Source organism: Caretta caretta, chromosome 7, assembly GCF_965140235.1.
Source record: "Caretta caretta isolate rCarCar2 chromosome 7, rCarCar1.hap1, whole genome shotgun sequence".
In the NCBI taxonomy this organism is placed as follows: domain Eukaryota; kingdom Metazoa; phylum Chordata; order Testudines; family Cheloniidae; genus Caretta; species Caretta caretta.
The window spans coordinates 69,491,318-69,513,751 of NC_134212.1; the positions used below are offsets into that span (position 1 = coordinate 69,491,318).

Here is a 22,434-nt window from a genome sequence, read left to right on the forward strand (position 1 = left end):
TGCAGGAGCTCCTGTTCAGGGCTCAGGGTGGGGGTAGGAATGTGGGGGGTGCAAGAGTCAGGGCATGGAGTGTGGGGGGGGCTGTGAGGAGGGTGCAGGGGTCAGGGCAGAGGGCTGTGTGGGGGGGTGGAGGGGTGTGGGCAAGAGTGGTTGGGGTGCTCCCAGCCCCCTGCCCAGAGTAGCTCATGGCAGGGGGCTGGAGGGGATATGCCCGGAGGGGATATGCCCTGATTCCACCCCTCTTCCCCAAGGCCTCATCCCCACCTCTTCTCCGCCTCCTTGCCGGAGCGGTGAGCTCACTGCGGCTCCACTTCTCCCCCTCCTCACAAGGGCCATCAGTGGATCGGTGGCAGGGAGGGAGGAGGAGGAGGGGCAGGAACCCAGCATGCTCGGGAAGAGGCAGGGGAGGGGGGAGCTTGCCTGCCCTGCAGCAGCAGCTGCAGACCAAGCTTCTTCACCGTGCTCCCCCAGGGAGGGGGCGCAGGGGGCAGAGAAGAGCGGGTCGGGGCAGGAAGGATTTTTAAATGGGATACTGCTGCCTGCTGGGGTCTCGGCCTGGTTTCGGCAGCAGGCTGAGTGGGGCCTGCGGCGGGGACCCAGCAGGCAGCAGCATGCCATCAAAAATCGGCTCACATGCCATCTTTGGCATGCGTGCCGTAGGTTGCCAACCTCTGGTCTAGTATGTGTAATGACCTTGACTAACAGAAGCAAAGTGTTCAACCCTCTAGTAACAGCAAGTGACTGAGTGAAATGAGGCCTAATAGTCCACTCAATGGCATTTTGCAATAACTTTCCAAGACTACTCCTGTTTCATTTCTAGTTTCAGGGAAAGTTCCAGCTATTAGTGGGAAGAAGTCTATCAGTTTTGGTGACAATTGGAAAAGTGGAACTCTAGAAAAGCCTGTTTTCCTCACAGGGTCCATTTGGTGCTGCAGGCTGAGGAGCATTGTGACAGCAGAGGTAATTCAGTCAGTCAGCACTTCCTCCCTCCCATTCATTTGCATAGTTCATTTCCATTGATTGAAGAGAGTCAGCAAATGAAACTGCAGGTCAGGACTGAGGTGCTTTGACATTTGTGGGGGTGGAGGGGTTCAGGACTGGACTAGTGGAGGCTGCTTTAGAACAGGAGCTATATTAACCGAGTAGGAGTGAGGCTGGAGACTTGCCCACATAATGACCTTAAAATGATTAGCATCCATAATTAAGATACACACCACCATAATATAGGAAAACAAAAGTGTGTGTGTGTGTGAGAGAGAGAGAGAGCCATGAAATCTAATAGTATTGCACTCTCTAATAAGAAACAAACAATACTAGCTATCTTGGTCACTTTGATGGGTAATGAATAAGCAATCTTACCATTCCTGGCAAAGTTGGCAACAGCCAGTGCTCCTGTCAGCTGCAGCTGGGGGTGATTGGATGCAAGCCAGGTACCAACCTTCTGGTAGATAATGCCACAGCCATTAGCAAACATCTTCTGCATGGATTCATCTGTGGTACAATAAATGAAGAGAAGCCTAAAAATACATCTAAGCTCTACTTTGCATCTATTATGGAATCGTACTGCTCAAGGTTTCAGAAGTTTGTAGACTATTGTTTCCTCTAACAGAACATCAGAATTGGCAGGAAGCTGTGATTCTGTGAAGTGAAGGCTATAAAGTTGATCATTCTAGATGTCTTACACTAATCCATGCACTCAATATATGGCTAGTAGCCTTATGCAAGGTTCCCCATACTACTTTTAGCTATATGCTCCAGTCTTGCATGAAAGGACCATCTCCTTCAGAAGATGTGAAGTTATTCAGTCTTGTGGTAGTCTGCTAGCAGGTTTCTCCCAAGTAGAGGCATAATACAATAGCAGTTGTATATGACGATTTGGAGGAACAGAGCTGTTCACTCTGCTGAACTGATGCCTGTATAAATCTGTCCTGCAGAGTGCTAAGTGCCTTCATCTTCTCATGAAATCAGTACCTTGCAGGATGGAATCTTAAGTGGCAAGGTGATCACAGCTCAGATAAAGGCTAGATCATGTAAAAGGGTGGGTGTGTGGGGGGTGTGGGTGTATACGTACCCATAATCAATGCATGGAAATCTAGGATTTACAAGTGGGGATTGAGGGAACAGTATGTATCTCCTGTGTTTCCAAGTGTTCAGTGTCAGTATGTTACTCATTGAGATCTGCATAGGCTAAACGCAATCTTAAGAATGAAAGCCACAGATTTGTGATTAGTAATCTAGAACTAGCTCTTTATACTGAAATCCGAATATACTACAGTGTTTAACTCAAATGTTTGCCACAGCTTTGACCTTTAAGTTTAATTAAATTGTAAGTTACCTTGAGATTTTGGCAAAGGATGCAATGTAAATGCATAATTATGTGCAATTCTTTAATTCATGTAGCCCCAAATGCTGCAAAACTGTCACCCATACAAAGCCATCTGAACCAAATTACAATTAAGATCAGCAGAGATAGCTAACATTTTTCTGCTATACCCGATGGCTGAGCATAGATTCTATGAGTCTCACACGTCAAAAGCAGCATCTCAGATGCCTTCTATGGCATTTTATGCTCAGTTTTCAAAACCTGCTGCTGTACTCTGTCCCTTCTCACAGTGCAGCGGTGTGACTGAGGAAATGAAAGGTCTGGGGCAGCAAAATGTATACTCTGAAAGGTCAGTTTTCAGAGTGGTAGCCATGTTAATCTGTATCAGCAAAAATAATGAGGAGTCCTTATGGCACCTTAGAGACGAACAAATTTACTTGGGCATAAGCTTTCGTGGGTTAGAAACCACTTCAGCAGATGCATGGAGTGAAAAAATACAGGAACAGGTATAAATATATGAAAAGATGGGGGTTGCTTTACCAAGTGTGAGGTCAGTCTAACGAGATAAATCAATTAACAGCAGGATACCAAGGGAGGAAAAATCTCTTTTGAAGTGGTAAGAGTGACCCATTACAGACAGCTCACAAGAAGGTGAGAGTAACAGTAGGGAGAAATTAGTATTGGGTCATTACAAAACGTAAACTTAATTTCCCCAACCACTCCCAGTATCGATTCAGGCCTAATCTGATGGTATCCAGTTTGCAAATTACAGTTCTGCAGCTTCACATTGGAGTCTGTTTTTGTCAGTTTTCTGTTGAAGAATTGCCACTTTTAGGTCTGTTGAGTGACCAGAGAGATTGAAGTGTTCTCCTACTGGTTTTTGAATGTTATGATTCCTGATGTCAGATTTGTGTCCATTTATTCTTTTGCGTAGGGACTGTCTGGTTTGGCCAATGTATATGACAAAGGGGCATTGCTGGCACATGATGGCATATCACATTGGTAGATGTGCAGGTGAACAAGCCCCTGATGGTATGGCTGATGTGATTAGGTCCTATGATGGTGTCCCTTGAATAGATATGTGGACAGAGTAGGCAATGGGGTTTGTAGCAGGGTTTGGTTCCTGGGTTGGAGTTTCTTGTTGTCTAGTTGCTGGTGAGTATTTGCTTCAGGTTGGGGGCTGTCTGTAAGCAAGGACTGGCGTGTCTCCCAAGCCATGAAAGCTTATGCTCAAATAAATTTGTTAGTCTCTAAGGTGCCACAAGGACTTTTTTTTTTTGTTTTTAGAAGGTCCGTGTTCTCCATTTTCAGTACATAGAAACATGTAATACTAAGTAATTTTAAATTCTTATGTTTCCTTCCTTCATTAATCCAGATGGCTCAAACACTTGCTCCATTTTTGAAGAATGAATGAAGAATGTATGCAATGAATATATTTAAATGGGTATTTAAATGTACTGAATGAGTTAAGGTGTATTGAAGGGAAAAAAATTGAGAACACCAGTCTGAGATTGCTATGTCAGAAGCCAGTTTACTTGAAAGGACCCCCTGTACTGTGAAATGCCTCCATGAGAAAGGGGGCAGACAGAGGGTGGTCATATAGACCTTCATTATTCAGCTGCAGAGCTTAGTCTGTAGAGACTTATGTAGGCACTGTCTGTGCTATAACACTAGTATTCTTAGTCCCTCTCTTCACATTATGGGCCAGATTGTGGAGTGACACTGGTTTACAGCAGCTAAGGATCTGGTCCTTTAAAATTGAGGTTAACTCAAGAAGTATATCTGGTCCTATATCTGAGCTTTCCTTTCTTTTGGGGAGGCTTGCATATTTCAGTGGCTACCCAGAGGAGCCAGGTTATCAGAAAGTTGGAGAAACCCAGCTCTAGATGGACTGGACTGACACACAGCCACAATTAAGAAGGCAGTACACTGTTCTAGGCAGAGGCTAGAAATGCAATAGGAGCAGGCATAGTGGCATTAAATGCCTGAGGCAAAATGTGTATATGCTTGGAGGAAAATTATGGCAACATGAGCATTACAATCATAGTGTAAGTGGGGGAGAAAAGAATGGCTGTTGAGGAGAATTCCCCCAAGGAATCTTGAAACAGGCTGCAGATGTGTCTGAAGAAAGGAAATAAAAGCACAGGAGCATATGGCAATCCCTGCTGCTAATGGGGCTTTCTGCTGCTTCTCCATGCATCTTACCTCCAAGGAGCAGAGACACAATGAGATCTGATGCAGCCTTCACACTGCACATATCTTCTGCTTGCGAACTGCCCTGGAGCCTCAGCAGGATCTCTGACAGTGCCTCATGCACACCTGCCTCTACCATTTGCACTTTCAAAGCATCTGCAGAGGTCAGGAGAACATGCATATTAATGGCTTCTCTTTGGGTCACTGCATAAAAAAAATGAATGCAAGGAGGCTAAATCCCCAATAAATTTTAGATGTTTCCAGGTGCAGTAATTTGTGGGACTCTTGTTCAGAAACAGGGATGTTGCCATTGGAATACACCTTTTAGATAGATCATTGTAATTTTTTGCATGGGTGGTGGGGAGGAGGCAACTGGGGAATTTCTATTGCAATTTATAATGTTTTGTGCTTTTAAAAATTAAATTCCAGATCTTTTGTCACATAAAAGATATCACCCTTCTTATAAAGTAAGAACTGCAAAATACTAACAGGTGTATTGGTGTATTGGTGTTGCCAAGTTGCAACTTGGCAGCACCATGGCTATATTTCTCCAGTGGTGTTAATATTGAGTTTGAACAAAACAAACAGCTTTGATAACATCTCTAGCTATTACTCTTCACTCCAGTGTGGGGAATGCTGTTTGACCACTCATTCCACTAGACTTGTTGCTGATAAACCCTGAACAAATTGTGTGATATAGCAATGTCTTGAACAAACCTAAATAAAACCCCACAAATATTGTGATGGAGGAAATGAAAAACTGGGCCATTTCAGGCATCCCAAAGAAGTTCCTTAGACATCATCTGAAGACGGGACTGTCCCTGTGAAACCCAGATGTACGATCTCTTTAATTATAAATAAATACACAAAAGTATTGTGCTAGAAATATATTCATGGAAATACCATTTTCATGAAATTGTTGATTTAGCATTAACTATCATTTGATTCACTGAAGTAGACTGGCCTCGTTAGTCAGCCATGGCTGATTGATTTTAGTAAAGGGGCTCTTTATCTCCATTTATACCCATTATAAAGTATCTTTTAAGATCAGTTCCCAGTAAATTTTCTAAGGTCCCAGTAATCTTCTGCATTCTCATACAGTATGGAGGCTGTGTGTATCATACACAAAATTATCAAATGGTTCATTTCATACCATTCCCTCACCATATATTTTATTCAGGAATTTTTCCATTGACCTCAATCTGGCCAGGATTTCACCCATTGTTTCTATGAGGAGGGCTTATGACCTTGCCTCCAGTAATGGAATTCCACTGAAAACCCTGGAGTGTTCGTTGTAGCCACTATGCTAGTATCCTCCATACTAAGGAGCCTAGTCATCAAGATAAGAGACCCCTTACCGTTCTCCGCTAGCATCTGTAGAACCTCAATGATGGTTTCTATTCTCTGATGATTCTCTGCCCTTCTCAGCTGCTTCACTAGATGTTCAGCAACCTTTGTCTTGCTTAGAGCTTCTTTAGCTATCTCTGTGTGGATAATATGATTTTGTATGTTTTAAAAAAACTCCTAGAGAGAAATGACTGGATGCTACTTTGAATCTAGTTGCCTTGCTAATTCGTTTAATACACGTAACATCTAATCATTGTTTTTTCCCTTTAAATCCCCTCAATCTGCCTCATTTTTCTTCTGCTTTCTAATCCAGTTGTCATTCCAGTGGCTATGCCTTTTTAATAATAGTCAAATCAATTGCTGTCCTAACTCCATTGCATTTAATGGCTTTATACCAGTGATGAATTGGTCTTGTGGTATGACAGCATGTACCACTTTACCAGAACATTTTCTCTGCAAAAAAGTATCCCAGCAAGAATCTAACCAATTTGTTCAGGATGGGCAGTCAAACTTTCCACACAAGCTCTTTCAAAAGCTTAACATATCTGTGCCATAATGCCATGAAATATAGAAGATTTAACAACTTAAGAAAAAATGTATAAAGGACATGGCTGAAATAGAATATGTCCAGAATGCAGTATTGCCAACATTCTGAGTTCAGAAACAGTCAGCCCTTCCTCAAAAATCATGAGATTGGCTTAAAAATCATGAATTTTAAAAAAAGCCACTGAGTTTTGTCTTCTGTTGTGAGAGCCTTTAGGGTTTAAGATTTTTTTTTTTATCAGCAACCATGAGGGCTAGAGACTCCCCCCCCCCCCCAAAAAAAACCCCCAAATTTGGGGTTCTCACAATCATAACACAATTTCCATAGAAAGAGAAATGAGAGACTTCACACCTGATTCTTCTCTCACTAATGCTTGTATGAATCAGGAGCAACTCCTTTAAGTCAATGGAGCTACACCATTTTTAAACCAGTGTAAGTGAGAAGAGAATCAAGCCATTTTATTAAGACATAAATGAATGGTAGAGAGAGAAGGTGCATCAAAAATTCCTAGTGTCCCTGGTCCTGTATGAGATACATGAAAAAAAGATACTTAATGAAATTAAATTGCAATACATTTTAAAAAAAAAAGTACTATCATATACACTGAAGTCGGAGCTACATCAGTTTACACCAGCTAAGGACACAACCCATTCATTTTCCCTGGGAAGAGGCTAGGAGGACATGTATTGAATCTTAATTATTTGTGTGTGTGGCTGGTCAGCAACTGCTACAGGTTCTGGTGTTTAGTTATGAACGGTTAGAGAGTCTATCTAGGTTGGCCACAAGGGGGCATATAGCAAGGAGATAAGCCCCTGTGTAACAAGAAATAAAGACAGTCTTGCATTTATCCCAACCACAGGTGTCTAATCTCTATGCAGTGACTTTGCCTGATAGCAGGACAAACATTTGCCTACTATGGCCAACCCTACTTGTGGAAACACTGCCTAAGAACAAGCCAGTGGTAGCATGAGAAATGAAACCAACACAGTTGCAAATCTGGGAATGTTTTAATACCCACCTAGGCTTGCAAGGTTGCATAAAGCCAACAGGTTGACACGGACAAGTGGCTCACTGTCTGGGTAATCAGTTAATATCCTGACCAGTGATGTGATCACTCCTGCCTTCACCAGCTGCTCCTGAAGGTCACCTGGAAATCAAACGCATAGAAATGAAAGGCAACAGGAATTTCATCTTGGATTAATCCATTGTTATACTAACTAGGGCATGGAGGAGGCATCCCTAAAGTAAGAGTTAAAACAAAACGTTGCTACAAGATACAGACTAGAAATAAGGTACAAATTTTAACTGAAGGTAGTTAACCATAGGAACAATTTGGGTTGTGGTGGATAATCTATCACTGGAAATAATAAATTTAAGATTTTAATTATTTTTAAATGCTCTAGTTAAACAGGAATTAATTCAGGGAGATCAAACTTTGATCACACTAGTCCATCCATTCTGGCCTTCTATCACATGATCTTGACTCCATTATCCTTCCAAACTAAGTTTTACCTTGCAAATTCAGGTTAATATAGATCCAAATAGAAGTTCTGGATGTGGACGGAACAAAGAATTGGGGTCAAGAATCCTGCTGTGAAATTACAAGACCAAAACTAACAGGAGTACTTGTGGAGTACTCCTGTTCTTTTTGCAGATACAGATTAACACGGCTGCTACTCTAAAGACCAAACCTGCATCCCTAAAATCTACCCTCATGGTAAAACTGTTTTTTGGGAGCTGAGCAGGTAAGCCATTATACAAGAGGTGTTAAGGCAATTGTAGTGGGAATGAGCATGTCAGAGATGATACAACAGCCTAACATAGGAGACGACTAAAATGAGGTTTTGCAGTGCTTTAAGGAATCATTAAATTGAATGCTTACCTCATTGCAGGTAGTGTCAATAGCCCTAAAGTGTGGTGCAGGTAGGGAAGTCTGTAGCAGCACAAGATTCAGAACAAACTCCTCCAGACCATTATAGAATGTCTGAGCTTCTGTATAACACAGGCTGTAGAACATCCTCAAAATAATTCCTAGAGCATCTTGTAGCAAAACATCCAATCTTCAATTTAAAATGGTCAGTGCTGTAGAATCCACCACAACTCTTGTGTGATGGGGTATCTGCCCCACATTGGCATGTAGGGAGGCTGCACAGGGAAGCAGCCAATAAGAGGTTGTGAGGAGCAGCTTATATAAGAAAAGCTGCAGAGCAGCGCAGAGTTAGTAGCTGCCTAGAGCTCAAGGAGGGAAGTTTGTGCTCCTAGCAAGAGGAAGGCTAGTACTTTGGATAGAGAGCAGTGTCTGAAGGCCCTGAGGTGAGGTGCTGGGGCACCAAGGGAAAGAGGCTGAAGGAAGCATAGCAGTCATAGGGGAGTTAAGGAGACACACAATGTGGCTATCATCAACAGGGTACCTAGGCTGGGACCTGGAGTAGTGGGTAGGCCTGGGTCCTTGCACTGGAAATGGCTGGACAGTTGGACTGCAGTACTAACCCACAAAAGTGGGGAGCACAGATGGTTTCATGACACAGCCCTCTGGCCATGTCATGAAGAGGATGCCACAGTACCTGGAGAGACATGGGTCAGAGAGCAGATGTGACTGTGGGCAAGGCACCCTAGGGAGAGGGTGTACCGCCCTAAAGAGCTCATCTCCAAGACTGCAAGAAGGCAGCACTGTCATGGTGAGTCACACCCCATCATACCTTGGTAAATTGTCCTAACGGATAATTACCTGCACTGTTAAAAATGTATGCCTGGCCCTCATGTAGGTATATGGGAGGGGGAATAGGCAGAATCTTAGGTAGATCCCTTAGTGCCTCAGTCAGTAAAAATGACCTGGAGCATCAGATGTAGAGGTGGTGCAGATTACTTTACCCACTGGAGCAGGATGAGAACTAGCAACCATACTGTGACTGATTCATAGTCTAGATCCAGGTGTGCTCCTGGGGCAGTGCAACCCTGTATCTTACGTGCAGTTTGTGACTCTGCCAAAACTTAGCTCTTTGCATTCTAGAATAATTGTGGTTGTTTCTGAGAAGATGTCTTTATGGAAAGATAAAGGTTCTAAACATGTACCATTACAGTATGTTCTATTGAAGGAAGACCACATTATGCTTTCATATTGCTTTAACAGCTGTTATCTTTCAGATAGAGAGGTAATCTGTGTTGTTCCAGTGCCAAAGAGTCTCAGGACATATAACAGCACTTTAGCACCTAGCTCGGTACAGTGTTTTTAGGTCTTAGAAGCCAGATCCTCAGCTGGTATATGTCAGCATAGCTCCACTGAAGTCAATGGAGCGGCATCAGTTTACAAGAGGTGGGAATCTGGTTCTAAATATACACAGTTTATTTTCCCTCTTATTTATGGGATTTCTGACAGACTCAGATAATTGTAGCTATTCCACACCTGAAGCACCCAATCTGCCTTATTACCTACAATATTTTAATTCCCAACATGTTGCATTCTGATTGGGGTTTCATCAAAATAAACCCCTGATGCCACAATATATGCCCAGATTTTTCCCTATGGCAAATTTTCCTAACAGTGAAAGAGCACTGCTTTTATAAACTGTTACCATGAGAGGCAGTGCAGCACAGTAGGCAAAGCAATGGACTGGGAATCAGAAGACCTGAGTTCTTGCTACTGATTTCCTGTGCGATCTATATCAAGTCAGTTATCTCAGTTTCCCTTCTTCCCTTTGTCTTGTCTATTTGTCTAACCTCTTTGGGGCAGGAAGTATCTCTTGTTTACATATACAATGCTTAGCAGAATGGGGCCCTGATCTTAGTTGGGGTCTCTAGGCACTATTGTAATACAAATTGCAATTTAGTAAGAAGCAGTTTAATAAAGCATGCTGTTCTTAAGTGAAAGCTATTTAAATGATTTGGCTGGGGGGTTGGTATTAACTTACTGTAATTACAATGAATAAAAGTTATTCAAAAGTGAATCTAACCCCTTATAGTCTCCTTGTTGTCAAAACCATGCTGCGTTTGCTGGTATGGCTATTGTAGAAGCAATTGGAAACTGAACTAGCACCAAGGGTGTATAGCACTACATATAAAGAATGTTAACCTCAGTCTAAGTAGAAAGCCCATGTGTTTTTTTTAAAAAAGACACCCTTACTACTGTAGCCAGAATGTACAGCACTCCTTCAGCAAATTGAGTACTTACTGTTTTCATAGCAGATGCGGCCAATGGCCCTCCCAGCATGAAGCAACGTCTCTTGGTCCGTGCTCTCCAGCAGAGGTACCAAAGCTAGAACCAAACCTGCTTCGATACATGGCTTCTTCATTTCCTCTACACAGACAGAGGAGAGAAGCTGCTAGAACCTTGCCTTATTGAAATAAAACCAATACATCAACTGCAAGGCCAATAATTAGCATCCATAGAACAGATAAGTGGATTGAAAGTAAACAGGAATAATGGATTTAACATTTATAGGAACACTTTACGTACCATTCTTTGCTATCTCTGCAATCACCTGGGCTGCCTTTACTGTACAGCTTGGATTGCCTTTGAGAATTTGAGCTAAAGTTGGGAAAATCCCACTGTTTGTGAGTAGGCTGGAGGATCTTTGCTCTGCAATGATAGAGAGTGTTAACAGTAATGGCAATGAATTTGCTTTATTCACTGTATCTGCCTTCATGGTTTCTGCAGAGGTCTAGGCAGTGTTGGAATCAAGGTCCTGATTCAGCAAGGTACTTAAGCGCCTGCCTAACTTTAAGCATATGCAGTCACTGGGACTACTAATTTGTTCAAAATCAGGTAAGTGCTTAAGAACCTTGCTGAAGGGGCCTTGTGTGTCAGACCTTAGAGGGAAACATTTCCATCTTCGCCGACTGAGAAATGAACTGTGGATGGTATCTGGCCTGTCACCCAGCAGCTGCTCCTAGCAATTAGGACTGTCATCATACAGCTACCCCACAATAGGAATTCCTGCTGTCTCATCAAGTCTAATTGTCATCAGGCCACTGAGTCTTCTGAAGGATGGATATATAAACAAACACCGGCTGGCGTCAGCTGGGAGAGTGGTGGGAGGGGGAAGGCTGGTCTTTTGACAAAGAGCTGTAAGAAATGCTACTCTTTCCTGCTTGAGTACTGGCTGATAGTCTTTTTATGCTTTGACACAGGCTGAAAGGAGGCTAAAACTTCAATAGGAAAAAGTGGGACTACACCTGGTCATAATTTTTCCTAGTGTAATAGGTTGCCTTATTCTCTAGTCGGTCACACATACCTTCCATCATGAAAAGACAACTTCCTTCATATGCTATCCTGGAATAATTCCATGTTGTACGTAGATTTTTTTTAAAGTTTATTTATTACTACCTGCTTTTACAAACAAACAAACCCCAACCCAGGTAAATAGGCCATTATCATACACAAGTGACATTTAAAGACTGAAATCATGCTAGGCATTTCTAAACATATTACTTTGCTTGAACTACAATGTAACACAGCTGCTCTTAGCTCTGTGATGACAGGCATATCACTATCATGGTGTTTGTGATTCAACTCTTTTACTCTTAAGAGACTTCCTACTGTTGCTTTAAAAATCTAAAGTGATTTACTTGTTTCTTTTCCTCAGTATCCAGAAACATGTAATCTGAGGGTTTTTTTGGATATGTTTTCTAAAAACACAATTTCTTCTAATGAAACTCTGTAACTAAACTACATACACTATAATAAGTAAAACTAACATGTTTGTAAAAAGTTGCAAATAACAAGCTAAATATTACTGCGAACACAGCTAACAAGATTTCCTTCTTAGATTAAGAATAAGATTACAAGAGGTTTGTGTACAAAACTCAGCACAACTTTAAATATTGAGCTGCAATCAGCATTTGCATAATATTTTTGATTGAGGAATTTGGTGCCAAAGTACATGCCTGTGCTGACAGGTGCAAGCTTCCCCAGCAATACTGTTCTAATATACTGAATCCTTAAGTATGACATTCTATTTTTTCCAGTCCTGTGCCCAGTGTGCAGAAAATACCACCTGTGCCAGATTATGCAAATCTTTGTTATGCAGAAAAATCACCGAGAAAAATCTCTCGTGCATTACTAACAGCGATGAGTCCAGTCCTTTTACTTGTGGACAAGTAAGGAAGATGTCTGGCAGTACTGGGCAAGATCCACTCCAGGACAGAGGGATCCTTGCATGCCACCGAGTAGGCATAAGAGCTCTTATGTCATCCCCTCTGCAGGTGGGGGAGAGGGTACAAGAATAGTTGAAATCTACTTGAAACATTTATTCTTGAGGTTCCTCAGGGGTCAATGTCTGAAATAAATTAAATGAGGAGGTAGGATAAAGTTCTGAAAATATGATTAGTGGGTTTCTTTCTAGGGCTGTCAAATGCAAGTGTATTGCACAGAGCCTAACCTTCAAATGCAGGCCACATTGCCATGGCAACTGAATAAATCCCCGAGCTCTGAAGGAGAGGCAATAGTGCTGAGCAAATGCTGACAGGTAAAACCAACCCACCACCACCTCAGCAAAAAGTAAGTGAAGCTGCAAGTAATAAGAAATTAGGCCCCAGACAGGCCTATTTACTGAATCTTCAAAGGTGCATGGTTTTATTTTATTTTATTTTTGCAAGCAACATACTTGGGAGAAGCAAAGGGCTCTGGGGATAGGTTGGGACTGCCAGACCTTTCTACACAGCATCCTCTGGAAACACTAATAGGCTGACAATGCTTCAGAGAATGGAAAGCGAGATCTAGCCTGTATGGTACAGATGACTGTCACTGTCTGCAGCTTTAATATTTAAACCCATGGTGAATGAGTGTGAGCTGACCCCTTGATAATAATGAAAGAACAGCATTTCCCTGATGTCCAGTAGAAAGGCAGCTTGAAATTAGGTTGGCTTTTGTAACATTCCTCCTATCTGCAACAGCCTAGTGTTTTCATCTTTTCTGTCTCCTCATCTTTTCTTGGGGGGGGGGGAGGAGCCTGAAAAGTGGGGGTGAGTAGATGGTGTGATTTGCAAATTGTTTGTGAATAAAAGTGGCATGTTTGATTTGTAGACCTCAAAGTTAAACACCTTGAATGGCAATGGTTCATAACCCTGAAATGTTCATAACTCTGAACAAAACATTACAACTGAACATGGACTTAAATACAGCTTTGAAACTTTGCTATCCAGAAGAAAAAGTGCTTTTTTTTAGTAATTTACATTTAACACAGTACTGTATGTTGGGGGAGGGGGGGGGGAATTTGGTCTTTGCTGCTGCCTGATTGTGTTCTTCCAGTTCCAAATGAGGTTTGTGACTGACTGGTTAGTTCATAACTCCAGTGTATGTAACTCTGAAGTTCTACTGTAATATTCATTTTGTGATTATTTGGATAAGCATGGTTTATTCCTGAAGATGGTCACAAATCCAAACTATTTCTAGAATTTTAGCACATGTTTATTCATATGAAAATTCCTAGCAGAAATTTGTTCATTTTCCTGTTTAAGTGAATTCACAAATCCAATCAGGGAGCAAAAATAACTTGACAAATGACCAACCACATACCATGGACAATGAGGAACAGAATGGAAGTGTACAATGTGATCAAACTGTAGACTGAAGTTTGTTACAGTAGTAACAGAACTTCCAACTTTGTAAAGTTGAATGCAGTGCTTCCTAAGTGAAAAGTAGATACTATGTCACTATTAGTGTATCAGCTTGTAGAAGAAGAAATTTGTATGACTTCTTTATTAAAATAAGTCCCAATGAGTGTAGACTTCAGATTTATTAAGGCTGCAGTTAGTTTTCTAGCCATAAACCTTTAATCACAGTCCAGTATTTTAATTCTTCTCTAAATGTATAACTTAGACCAGTACTTTATCATATGTTAGTTGTAATCTATTGGGGAAAGTCACCAAAAGATGATTTTAGGATTCAGGCATATTTTAGGTAAGAAATTAAACCTGGAGTTTCTTTGCCCCTTCAGATTTTTTTGAACAGTATATTTGTCTGCTCAGTCAGACTTAGAGACTCCCAGAGTTTTACATTGCTCAAATGATTGATTTAAATGGAACAGGGAACAGGCCAGCAGCTTCAATACAAGTCTCTTCATATCATCTTAACTACACTGTAGCTAATGGCTATAGTTTGGAATCGGCAGATATAATTCCCTTTTGTAAATCTCAGCCTAGGAGGGAATGTAGTTTGTTTTAAGGCTATCCCAATTATTTCTCTTCTGCTTAAACCCTCCCAGCTCTGATTTACTCTTAAGGTTCTACAGTTGTCAGTCTTCCAATAAAGAACTTCAGTTCAAGCAACTGGCTTGCAATTCGTTAGTCTCAAGTACCTTTTGAGGACTAATAGGAAATTTCCACTGAAGCTAAATAATCAAGGCTGGATCATCCCCTCCATTGACAGATCTCAGCAGCAGCCCTCAAATATCTCCCCACACAATGCCCTTGGAACCCCCTAGAAACCCATCTGCTGGAGCTCCATGGGGTTATGCTGGTGTAGAAACCATGAAGGGTTAGGAATTTATGGGCCCATTAGTTAGGAGCTGGATATTGTTTTTAATATTGCTGCCTTAAAGCACTCGCCTGGTAGAGTAGGACAAATTAATCAGTTAGCCTGTTTGCAGCAGAAACTTCCCACTCCCTAAAACAGCAGCAAACAGGGATTTTAGGAGTGATCTCTTTATCTAATAGATATAGTCATGATAGGTAACAAGTCCTCAGGAAGTCTGCTGGTGTGGCTAGGCAATGAAAAATGGTTCGGATTGATACTTAACTGTCTTCGGCCAGAGCCAGAAGAATCCCATTTAAACTTTCAAGGATCTGACCTTCAGTTTCATCTCCAAAGATTTTGAGACATTCCAGGTGTTGATTTAGGGACTCTGTTTAAAGAGGAAACAGATTTTAACAGATCTCCATGACGCCATTTCATGAAGGGTCTAGGCACTCTTAAGCACAGTCACAAGAAGACATATTGCATCGAAAAGAGTGGCCCAAATCTATCTTTGTCCCAGATCTCAGATAACGGAATTTCTATGAAATGTCTGAGGTGGAAAGGCACTCTTGGTAGTGTAGGCATAGATCTTGCTGGGCATTAGTAAGCTTGCCTAACCTTTGAAGGTAAGGTTAGACTGTAAACAAGAGTGTGACAAGCTGTGTGCTGAAGAGAATATTTCTGGGCTCGCCAAGATAAGCCAGAACACACTGAACTGATAAGTGAAGTGTAGATAAGGTGAGAACATAAGTGATGGAGCATGTAAGGACCAATACAGTGTCCAAACCAATTACATTCAAGTAGTATAGATGTTAGTAGGTAGGAAAAGTGTACATAAACTGTGTAGTCTGTGATATGATTTGGAATTGTAGTATCAACTATACCTAAATCCCCAGTGTCTGGGCCTGCCAAGTGTGGGCATAGAGCTGTTACTTGGCTAATTTGCAAACTGGACACAATTAACTTAGGCTTGAATAAAGACTGTAACGACACATCCACTCCCAAAGTAAAACTATTTCCCCATATTTATTCTCTTCCCCCTCCCCCACTGTTCCTCACATGTTTTTGTGAACTGCTGGCAATGGCCCACCTTGATTATCACTACAAAAGGTTTTTTCCTCTCTCCTGCTGGTAATAGCTTACCTTACCTGCTCTCTCTCATTGCAGTGTGTGTATGGTAACACCCATTGTTTCATGTTCTCTGTGTATATAAAATCTCCCCATTGTATTTTCTACTGCATGCATCCGATGAAGTGAGCTGTAGCTCACAAAAGCTGATGCTCAAACACATTTGTTAGTCTAAGGTGCCACAGGTCCTCCTTTTCTTTTGGCTAATCAAGTAACCTGAGCGATGAGCTGGAACTGAACTGAATTGTTGGATCCCAGAGAACTGGCGACATGTTCTGGATCAGTTGAGTGGAAAAGGTCTGAGGGAATCCCAACTGGTATTACAGACATATTAATTAGTGAGCTCCTTTTGTCTTACTTGAGTTCAGAATTCCCGTATCAGCTAGGGCCACAACTAGCAGTTGCACAGGAGTACAGTTTACCAAGGTCAAGTATACAAGAAAATACTGCTTTGCATAGATATGCAGCTATATATATATATATATATATATATATACACATACACACACACACACACAAATTTGCCCCACTGTACTGTGTTTTTTTTTTAAATAAAAAGTACTTTGAAAAGTGCTGAGAAAGAAAAATGACTAGACAGAGGGGCAAAACATCAGAACTGTCTTTCCCCCCCCCAAGCACCTCTTCCTCCTCTGCAGACATGACCTTTGTTAGTAGAATAAAATGAGACCCTGACCAATTCACTCATGGTTTCAGTTTAATAAAACGTTCATGCATCTGAGGAAATTTGGCAGAACCAATAACAAGTAGCTCAGGTGTTGCCCATTCCTAGAAGGGATTAAAGAGGACGCACACATTTTTAGACTTTTTTTTGGGGGGGGGAGGGGAGTATGTTATATTTGGTTTTGGATGAACAGTGATGGGGAAGAGAAGATTTTGAAACAAGGATCTGTACTTTTAAGAAAATCATTCAAGCTTCTTTAAGTGTGAGTGATTACTCTGATCTATATTTCCAGTAACCCACAACGAATGTATACCACTCCCAGTCATGTTGGTGTGGTGTTTGATGATTTATGGCCTGAGTTCGTGGGATGTAGACTACAGAAATTACATTGAAGTGTGCTGAGCCTTTGTTGTCGCAGCTGCAATAAAACAATTTTTACTCCACAAACTGGTCACTAAGAAGTTTGTTTTTCCATAAAAACACTTGCAAAGACTCACCCCAGAAAATTTTTTGCATTTTCCTAGTAGTGATAATTCATCATTCCCATTTTTGGTGTTGTAGTGACGCTCGTGACATTTTTGCTATTTTCTCTCTCTGGGTATGTCGATTAAGTGAGGCGAGTTTTTCTAAATGCTGGTGTGCATACTGTGCGGGAGCTGTTTTTCTCCAGCAAAATCACTGGTGTCTTGTGCTGTTTGTTTTTAAAGGGAGTGGAGCAATATTGAAGGTTATTATTGCCTATGGGGCAAAAGTTGTTTTTGGTTGAAATGGAAAAAAGCAATTAGACTCGGACTTTAAGGCTAGAAGGGACCATTGTGATCTTCTAGTGTGACTTCCTGCACGTTACAGGCCACAGAACCTCCCCCCCTCCCCCACCCGTAATAGACCCCCTAACCTCTGGCTCAGTTACTGAAGTCCTCAAATAATGGTGTGAAGACTTCAAGTTACAGAGAATCCGTGACTTTAGTTTAAAACAACAAGTGAGCCAGGCATAATACTGTAGAGGAAGGCAAAAAACCCCAGGGCCTCTGCAAATCTGGCCTGGGGGGAAAATTCCTTCCCAACCCCAACTATGGTGATCAGTTGAACCCAGAACATGTCAGCAGGACCCATCAGCCAGATATCTGGGAAAGAATTCTCTAGATAGGTAGGTCTCTGAGTTACTACAGTGTGCCATTTCTGGCCACTGGAGATTTTTGCTACCAGCAGTTACAGATGGGCCACACGCCATTGTAGGCAATCATACCATCCTCGCCATAAACTTATCAAATTCAGTCTTGAAACCAGTAAGGTTTTTTGCCCTCACTGCTTTCCTTGGAAGGCTGTTCCAGAACTCCATTCCTCTGATGGTTAGAAACCTTCATCTAATTTCAAGATATTTAGACTAACAAGTGAAGCTCCTTGAGTCTCCTCGCATAAGGCAGATTTTCCATTCCTCTGATCATCCAAGTACCTGCACCTGTTCCAGTTTGAATTAACCTTTCTTAACATGAGGGTTCAGAATAGCACACAGTATACCAGATAAACACTCACCAGTGCCTTGTGTAATGTCAATAACATTTCCCTATTTCTACTGGAAATTCCTCACTTGATGCATTTTAGGATTTCATTAACCTTTTTCACGGCTGCATCACAGTGGCAATTCATGGTCAACCTGTGATCAGCCAATACACCCAGGTCTTTCTCCTCCTCTGTCACTTTCAGTTGCTTATAGCAAAAATTCTTATGCACTTAGGGACTAACCACCACTTTGCACTATTTAATTTCATCCCATTTTTAATTACTCCAGTTTTCTAGGTCCTCCAGATCTTCCTGTATGATATTCCTGTCCTACTGTATTGGCAATACTCCCAACTTTCAGAGGGGTAGCTGTCTTAGTCTGTATCCGCAAAAACAATGAGGAGTCCGGTGGCACCTTAAAGGCTAACGTTTATTTGGACATAAGCTTTTGTGGGTAAAAAGCCCACTTCTTCAGATGCACGGAGAGAAAATTACAGATGCAAACATTATTATACTGACACTTGAAGAAAAGGGAGTTACCTTACAAATGGAGAACCAGTGCTGACAGGGCCAATTCAAATCAGGTTGGATGTGGTTCCCCTCCCAATAATTGAGGGGGAGGAGTCAATACCAAGAGAGGGAAAGTGGCTTTTGTAGTGAGCCAGCCACTCCCAGTCCCTATTAAAGACCAAATTAATGGTGTTAATTTGCAAATGAATTTTAGTTCTGCAGTTCTTTGAAGTATGTTTTAGAAGGTTTTTTTGGTTGTAATATGGCTACTTTTAAATCTGTTATAGAATGTCCAGGGAGATTGAAGTGTTCTCCTACTGGCTTTTGTATGTTACTGTTCCCGATTTGTGTCCATTTAAAGTAGACATACTACAACAAAAAGGCAATGACTTAAATTGCAGCAAGGGAGGTTTAGGTTGGACATTAGGAAAAGCTTCCTAACTGTCAGGGTAGTTCAGCATTGAAACAAATTGCTATGGATGTCCCTTCCAGGCCTACGATTCTATGAATTAATTTCCCTTTTAACCAGTTTCTTATCCACCTTTTTAATTCTCCTATGAATCACCATCTTCTCCAATTTAACTAATAAATTCCCATGTGGAAATGTATCAAATGCCTTACTGAAACCCAGGTAGATTTGATCTACTGCATTTCCTATTTAATTAATAAGATAACCGTTTTTTTTTTAAAGTGATCATGTTGGTCTGGCACCTTTGTACAATGTTGTATTTTATCTCAATTACCATTTGCCTCTATGTCCTTAACTAGTTTCTCTTTCAAAATTTCTTCCAAGACCTTGAATACAATTGAGGTCAAACTAATGGGCCTGTAGTTTCCTGGATTGTTTTTTTCCCCTCTCTTAAAAATAGGTACTACATTAGAAATTCTCCCATTACTTTACAGATTAAAAATCCTTGCTATGGGACTTGCAATTTTGTGTGCCAGTTCATTTAATATTCTTGGATGATTATCCAGGCCCCCTGATTTGGTCCCATTAAGCTGTTTGGGTTTGACTTCCACCTCGGATGTAGTAATTTGTACTTCCATATCCTTGTCTCCTTGCATTGGTGTATAGGCATCTAAGTTGTTTGTGCTTGGCTTCACCTCAATTCCTTGCCTGATTTGGTACAGTCATTCCACTGCCAGTACTGCTTGCCTGGCTGTTAGTATCATTGGTGCTGGTGCTACCTTTCCTCTTGACATCAATTCTCCTACCTTCTATTCCGCTCACTTGATTTCCCTTCCCCTCAAAATTAGACTCGGGCATGGAAATTGGTGGAGATGGTTGGGAGACTTGCAGATTTCTAGTTTAAAGCTCTTTTAAATCAGTTGTGCCAATTTCCCTCCCTATTCAGGTAGAGTCCATCCCATGACAACAGTCCTCTCCCGTGAATGCTTTCCAGTGGTCTAACATCACAAAGCCCTCCTTCTAGTGCCATTGCCTGAGCCATCTGTTGATCATAATAATCTGTCTAGCCTTCGTTGTCCTCCTCTAGGGACAAGTAGATTCCCACTGAAGATCACCTCGGCCTCTATTTTTTTAAGCGTCTTCCCCAGCTTTGCATAGTCTCCCTTGATGTAATACAGGAGAATCTAGCAGTATCATGAAGGAACATCAGTGGACTCTTTCCAGCTCCCATTGGGGTCCTTTTCAGCCTCAGGTCCACATCCTGTATCTTAGCTCCTGGTAAACAGCACTCCCTTCTGTTCTCTGGATCTGCTCCGATGACAGGCCTTAGTAGGGAGTCCCCAGTCATGAGAATCTGCCTCTTCCTGGTGTTGGTGCAATTCTCAGCCTTCCCCGGTCTGTTTTTTGACTGCAAGCCATCTTGTCTTTTGTTCTCATCTACAATCTCCATTGATTTTCTGTCTCTTCTTGTAGGACTAGCTGCTCCTCTCTTCTTCCTTGCTCTCCCACCTTCCGTTATTGCCTGCGATTCATTTTCCAACTCAGCAAACCTGTTCCTGAGCTCTCCTTCACTAGCTCGTCCTTTCTTCTGGCTAGTTCTCAGTCTCATGCTTCCACTTTCCTTATCCAGCAGTCTCCCCTCCCAGTTCTCCAGTCCAGCTTGCATCTGCACATCTTGAGTTTTCCATTCAATCACTTCTTGCCATGCCTCCATCATCTGCTCGAATCCCTTCAAAACTCAACCATAGTTTCTATCTACATCTCCAAACCTTAGATCTTCTCTTCCATCAGATCTATCAGGCAGCATTTCATACAAATGAAGCACTTCTCAGATACCTGCTCCAAGATAATGTACATGCCACCTTCCACATCTGAAGATCTTCATTGTCTTCTCCATTCCCTGGGTCACTACTGTGACATTGCACTCCATATGATTTTATGAAAATATGCTAATAAGTGTGAATATAATGTAACTGGAATATGCTTCATGCAAAAGGTCTCTTGTAAGGTATCATTACAAAGCTTATAATTTGAGTGTGTTCATCCTATTTGTATAAATGTATCTGAAACTAGAAGTATAAAAATATAACTGAGGTACTATTGTAATTATGCCAAGGGTGGGCCATTAATGGTGGTTTAGAATCTTGATGGCTCCCATCAACTAGGACAATTGACTGAAGGTGGTTCTGTTTACTTGCAAGCTATCCTGTGAGTCAGGCTGGGAAGAATGAAGGTTTGGGGTCTCACAGGACATGTGACTGTCACCTGGTACTGGAATCCATCTTTAACCTGGTTTAACATTTAGAAAGAGGGGTGGGGACCTAGAGAGAAAAGATTCCTCCCTTGTGCCAAAGCCATATAAGGGGAACAAAGGAGGCTGCAGTCATGAGAAATCCCCTAGCTACCACCTGAGCAGAACAGGACTGTACCAGGGAAAGGATTGGGCCCAGACTGGGAAGGAGTTTAGTCTGTGCAAGAAGCTTATTGGAACATCTCTGAGGGTGAGAGTTAGCTGCATTTAGTTTCCTACTGTGTTAGGCTTTGACTTTTATGTTTTTGTTTTATTTTGCTTGGTAATTTACTTTGTTCTGTCTGTTATTACTTGGAACCACTTAAATCCTACTTGTTATACTTAATAAAATCATTTTGCTTATTAATTAACCCAGAGCAAGTAATTAATACTTGGGGTAGCAAACAGCTGTACATCTCTCTCTGTGTGTTATAGAGGGCAAGCAATTTATGAGTTTACCCTGTGTAAGCTTTATACAGAGCAAAACGGATTTGTTTGGGGTTTGGACCCCACTGCGAATTGGGTATCCTGGTGCTGGAGACAGAAGCACTTCTTAAGCTGTTTTCAGTTAAGCCTGCAGCTTTTGCGGGATGTGGTTCAGACCTGGGTCTGTGTTTGCAGCAGGCTAGTGTGTCTGGCTCAACAAGACAGGGTACTGAAGCCCCAAGCTGCCAGAAAAAACGGGCTCAGAGGTAGTCTCAGCAAATCAGGTGGCAGTTCCAAGGGGCTTTCTGTGACCCAACCTGTCACAACTACCACTGCTGTCTATATAGCAGTCATAACCTTCCCTCCTGTCAAAGAGAAGGCACACATGCACTCCCTCCTGCAAACTCCCCTTAGAAACTCCTACTAAAACTCCCCTGCTTCCAGCTCTGTGCCATTGGCTGGCTGCCTTTATAGGCTCCCTAAGCAGGGATCTACGTGATCAAATGCTCTGCTTCTCTCAGCATGCTGCCCCCTACCAGCCCCTGCACATCTCTTCGCCCCCCCCCCCCCGGGCAGGTTTGGCTGTGAAAATATTATACTTTGGTGTTTTATAGTAATTGCTGTGCTATT

At 41.8% G+C, this 22,434-nt stretch overlaps 2 protein-coding genes across 4 annotated transcripts in view; one reads left to right on the forward strand and one right to left on the reverse strand.

The window, feature by feature from the left end:
* LOC125639841 (rap1 GTPase-GDP dissociation stimulator 1-like) overlaps positions 1–22,434 on the reverse strand; it is a 53,763-nt gene that overhangs the window by 21,140 nt on the left and 10,189 nt on the right. For 2 of the 3 annotated variants that reach the window (XM_048857588.2, XM_048857587.2), the window contains exons 2-8: positions 15,143–15,247; positions 10,861–10,983; positions 10,576–10,701; positions 7,426–7,554; positions 5,875–6,000; positions 4,529–4,672; positions 1,360–1,491 (exon numbers count right to left, since the gene is read on the reverse strand). In XM_048857588.2, the coding sequence (XP_048713545.2) occupies positions 1,360–1,491; positions 4,529–4,672; positions 5,875–6,000; positions 7,426–7,554; positions 10,576–10,701; positions 10,861–10,983; positions 15,143–15,247 (885 nt within the window). The remainder of the gene's footprint in view (positions 1–1,359; positions 1,492–4,528; positions 4,673–5,874; positions 6,001–7,425; positions 7,555–10,575; positions 10,702–10,860; positions 10,984–15,142; positions 15,248–22,434) is intronic. The other variant, XM_048857589.2, reaches the window with a different exon arrangement.
* Positions 12,838–22,434, forward strand: part of SH2D4B (SH2 domain containing 4B) — a 172,798-nt gene continuing 163,201 nt past the window's right edge. The window contains exon 1 of the mRNA XM_048857591.2: positions 12,838–12,903. The gene's annotated coding sequence lies outside the window, so the exon portion shown is untranslated. The remainder of the gene's footprint in view (positions 12,904–22,434) is intronic.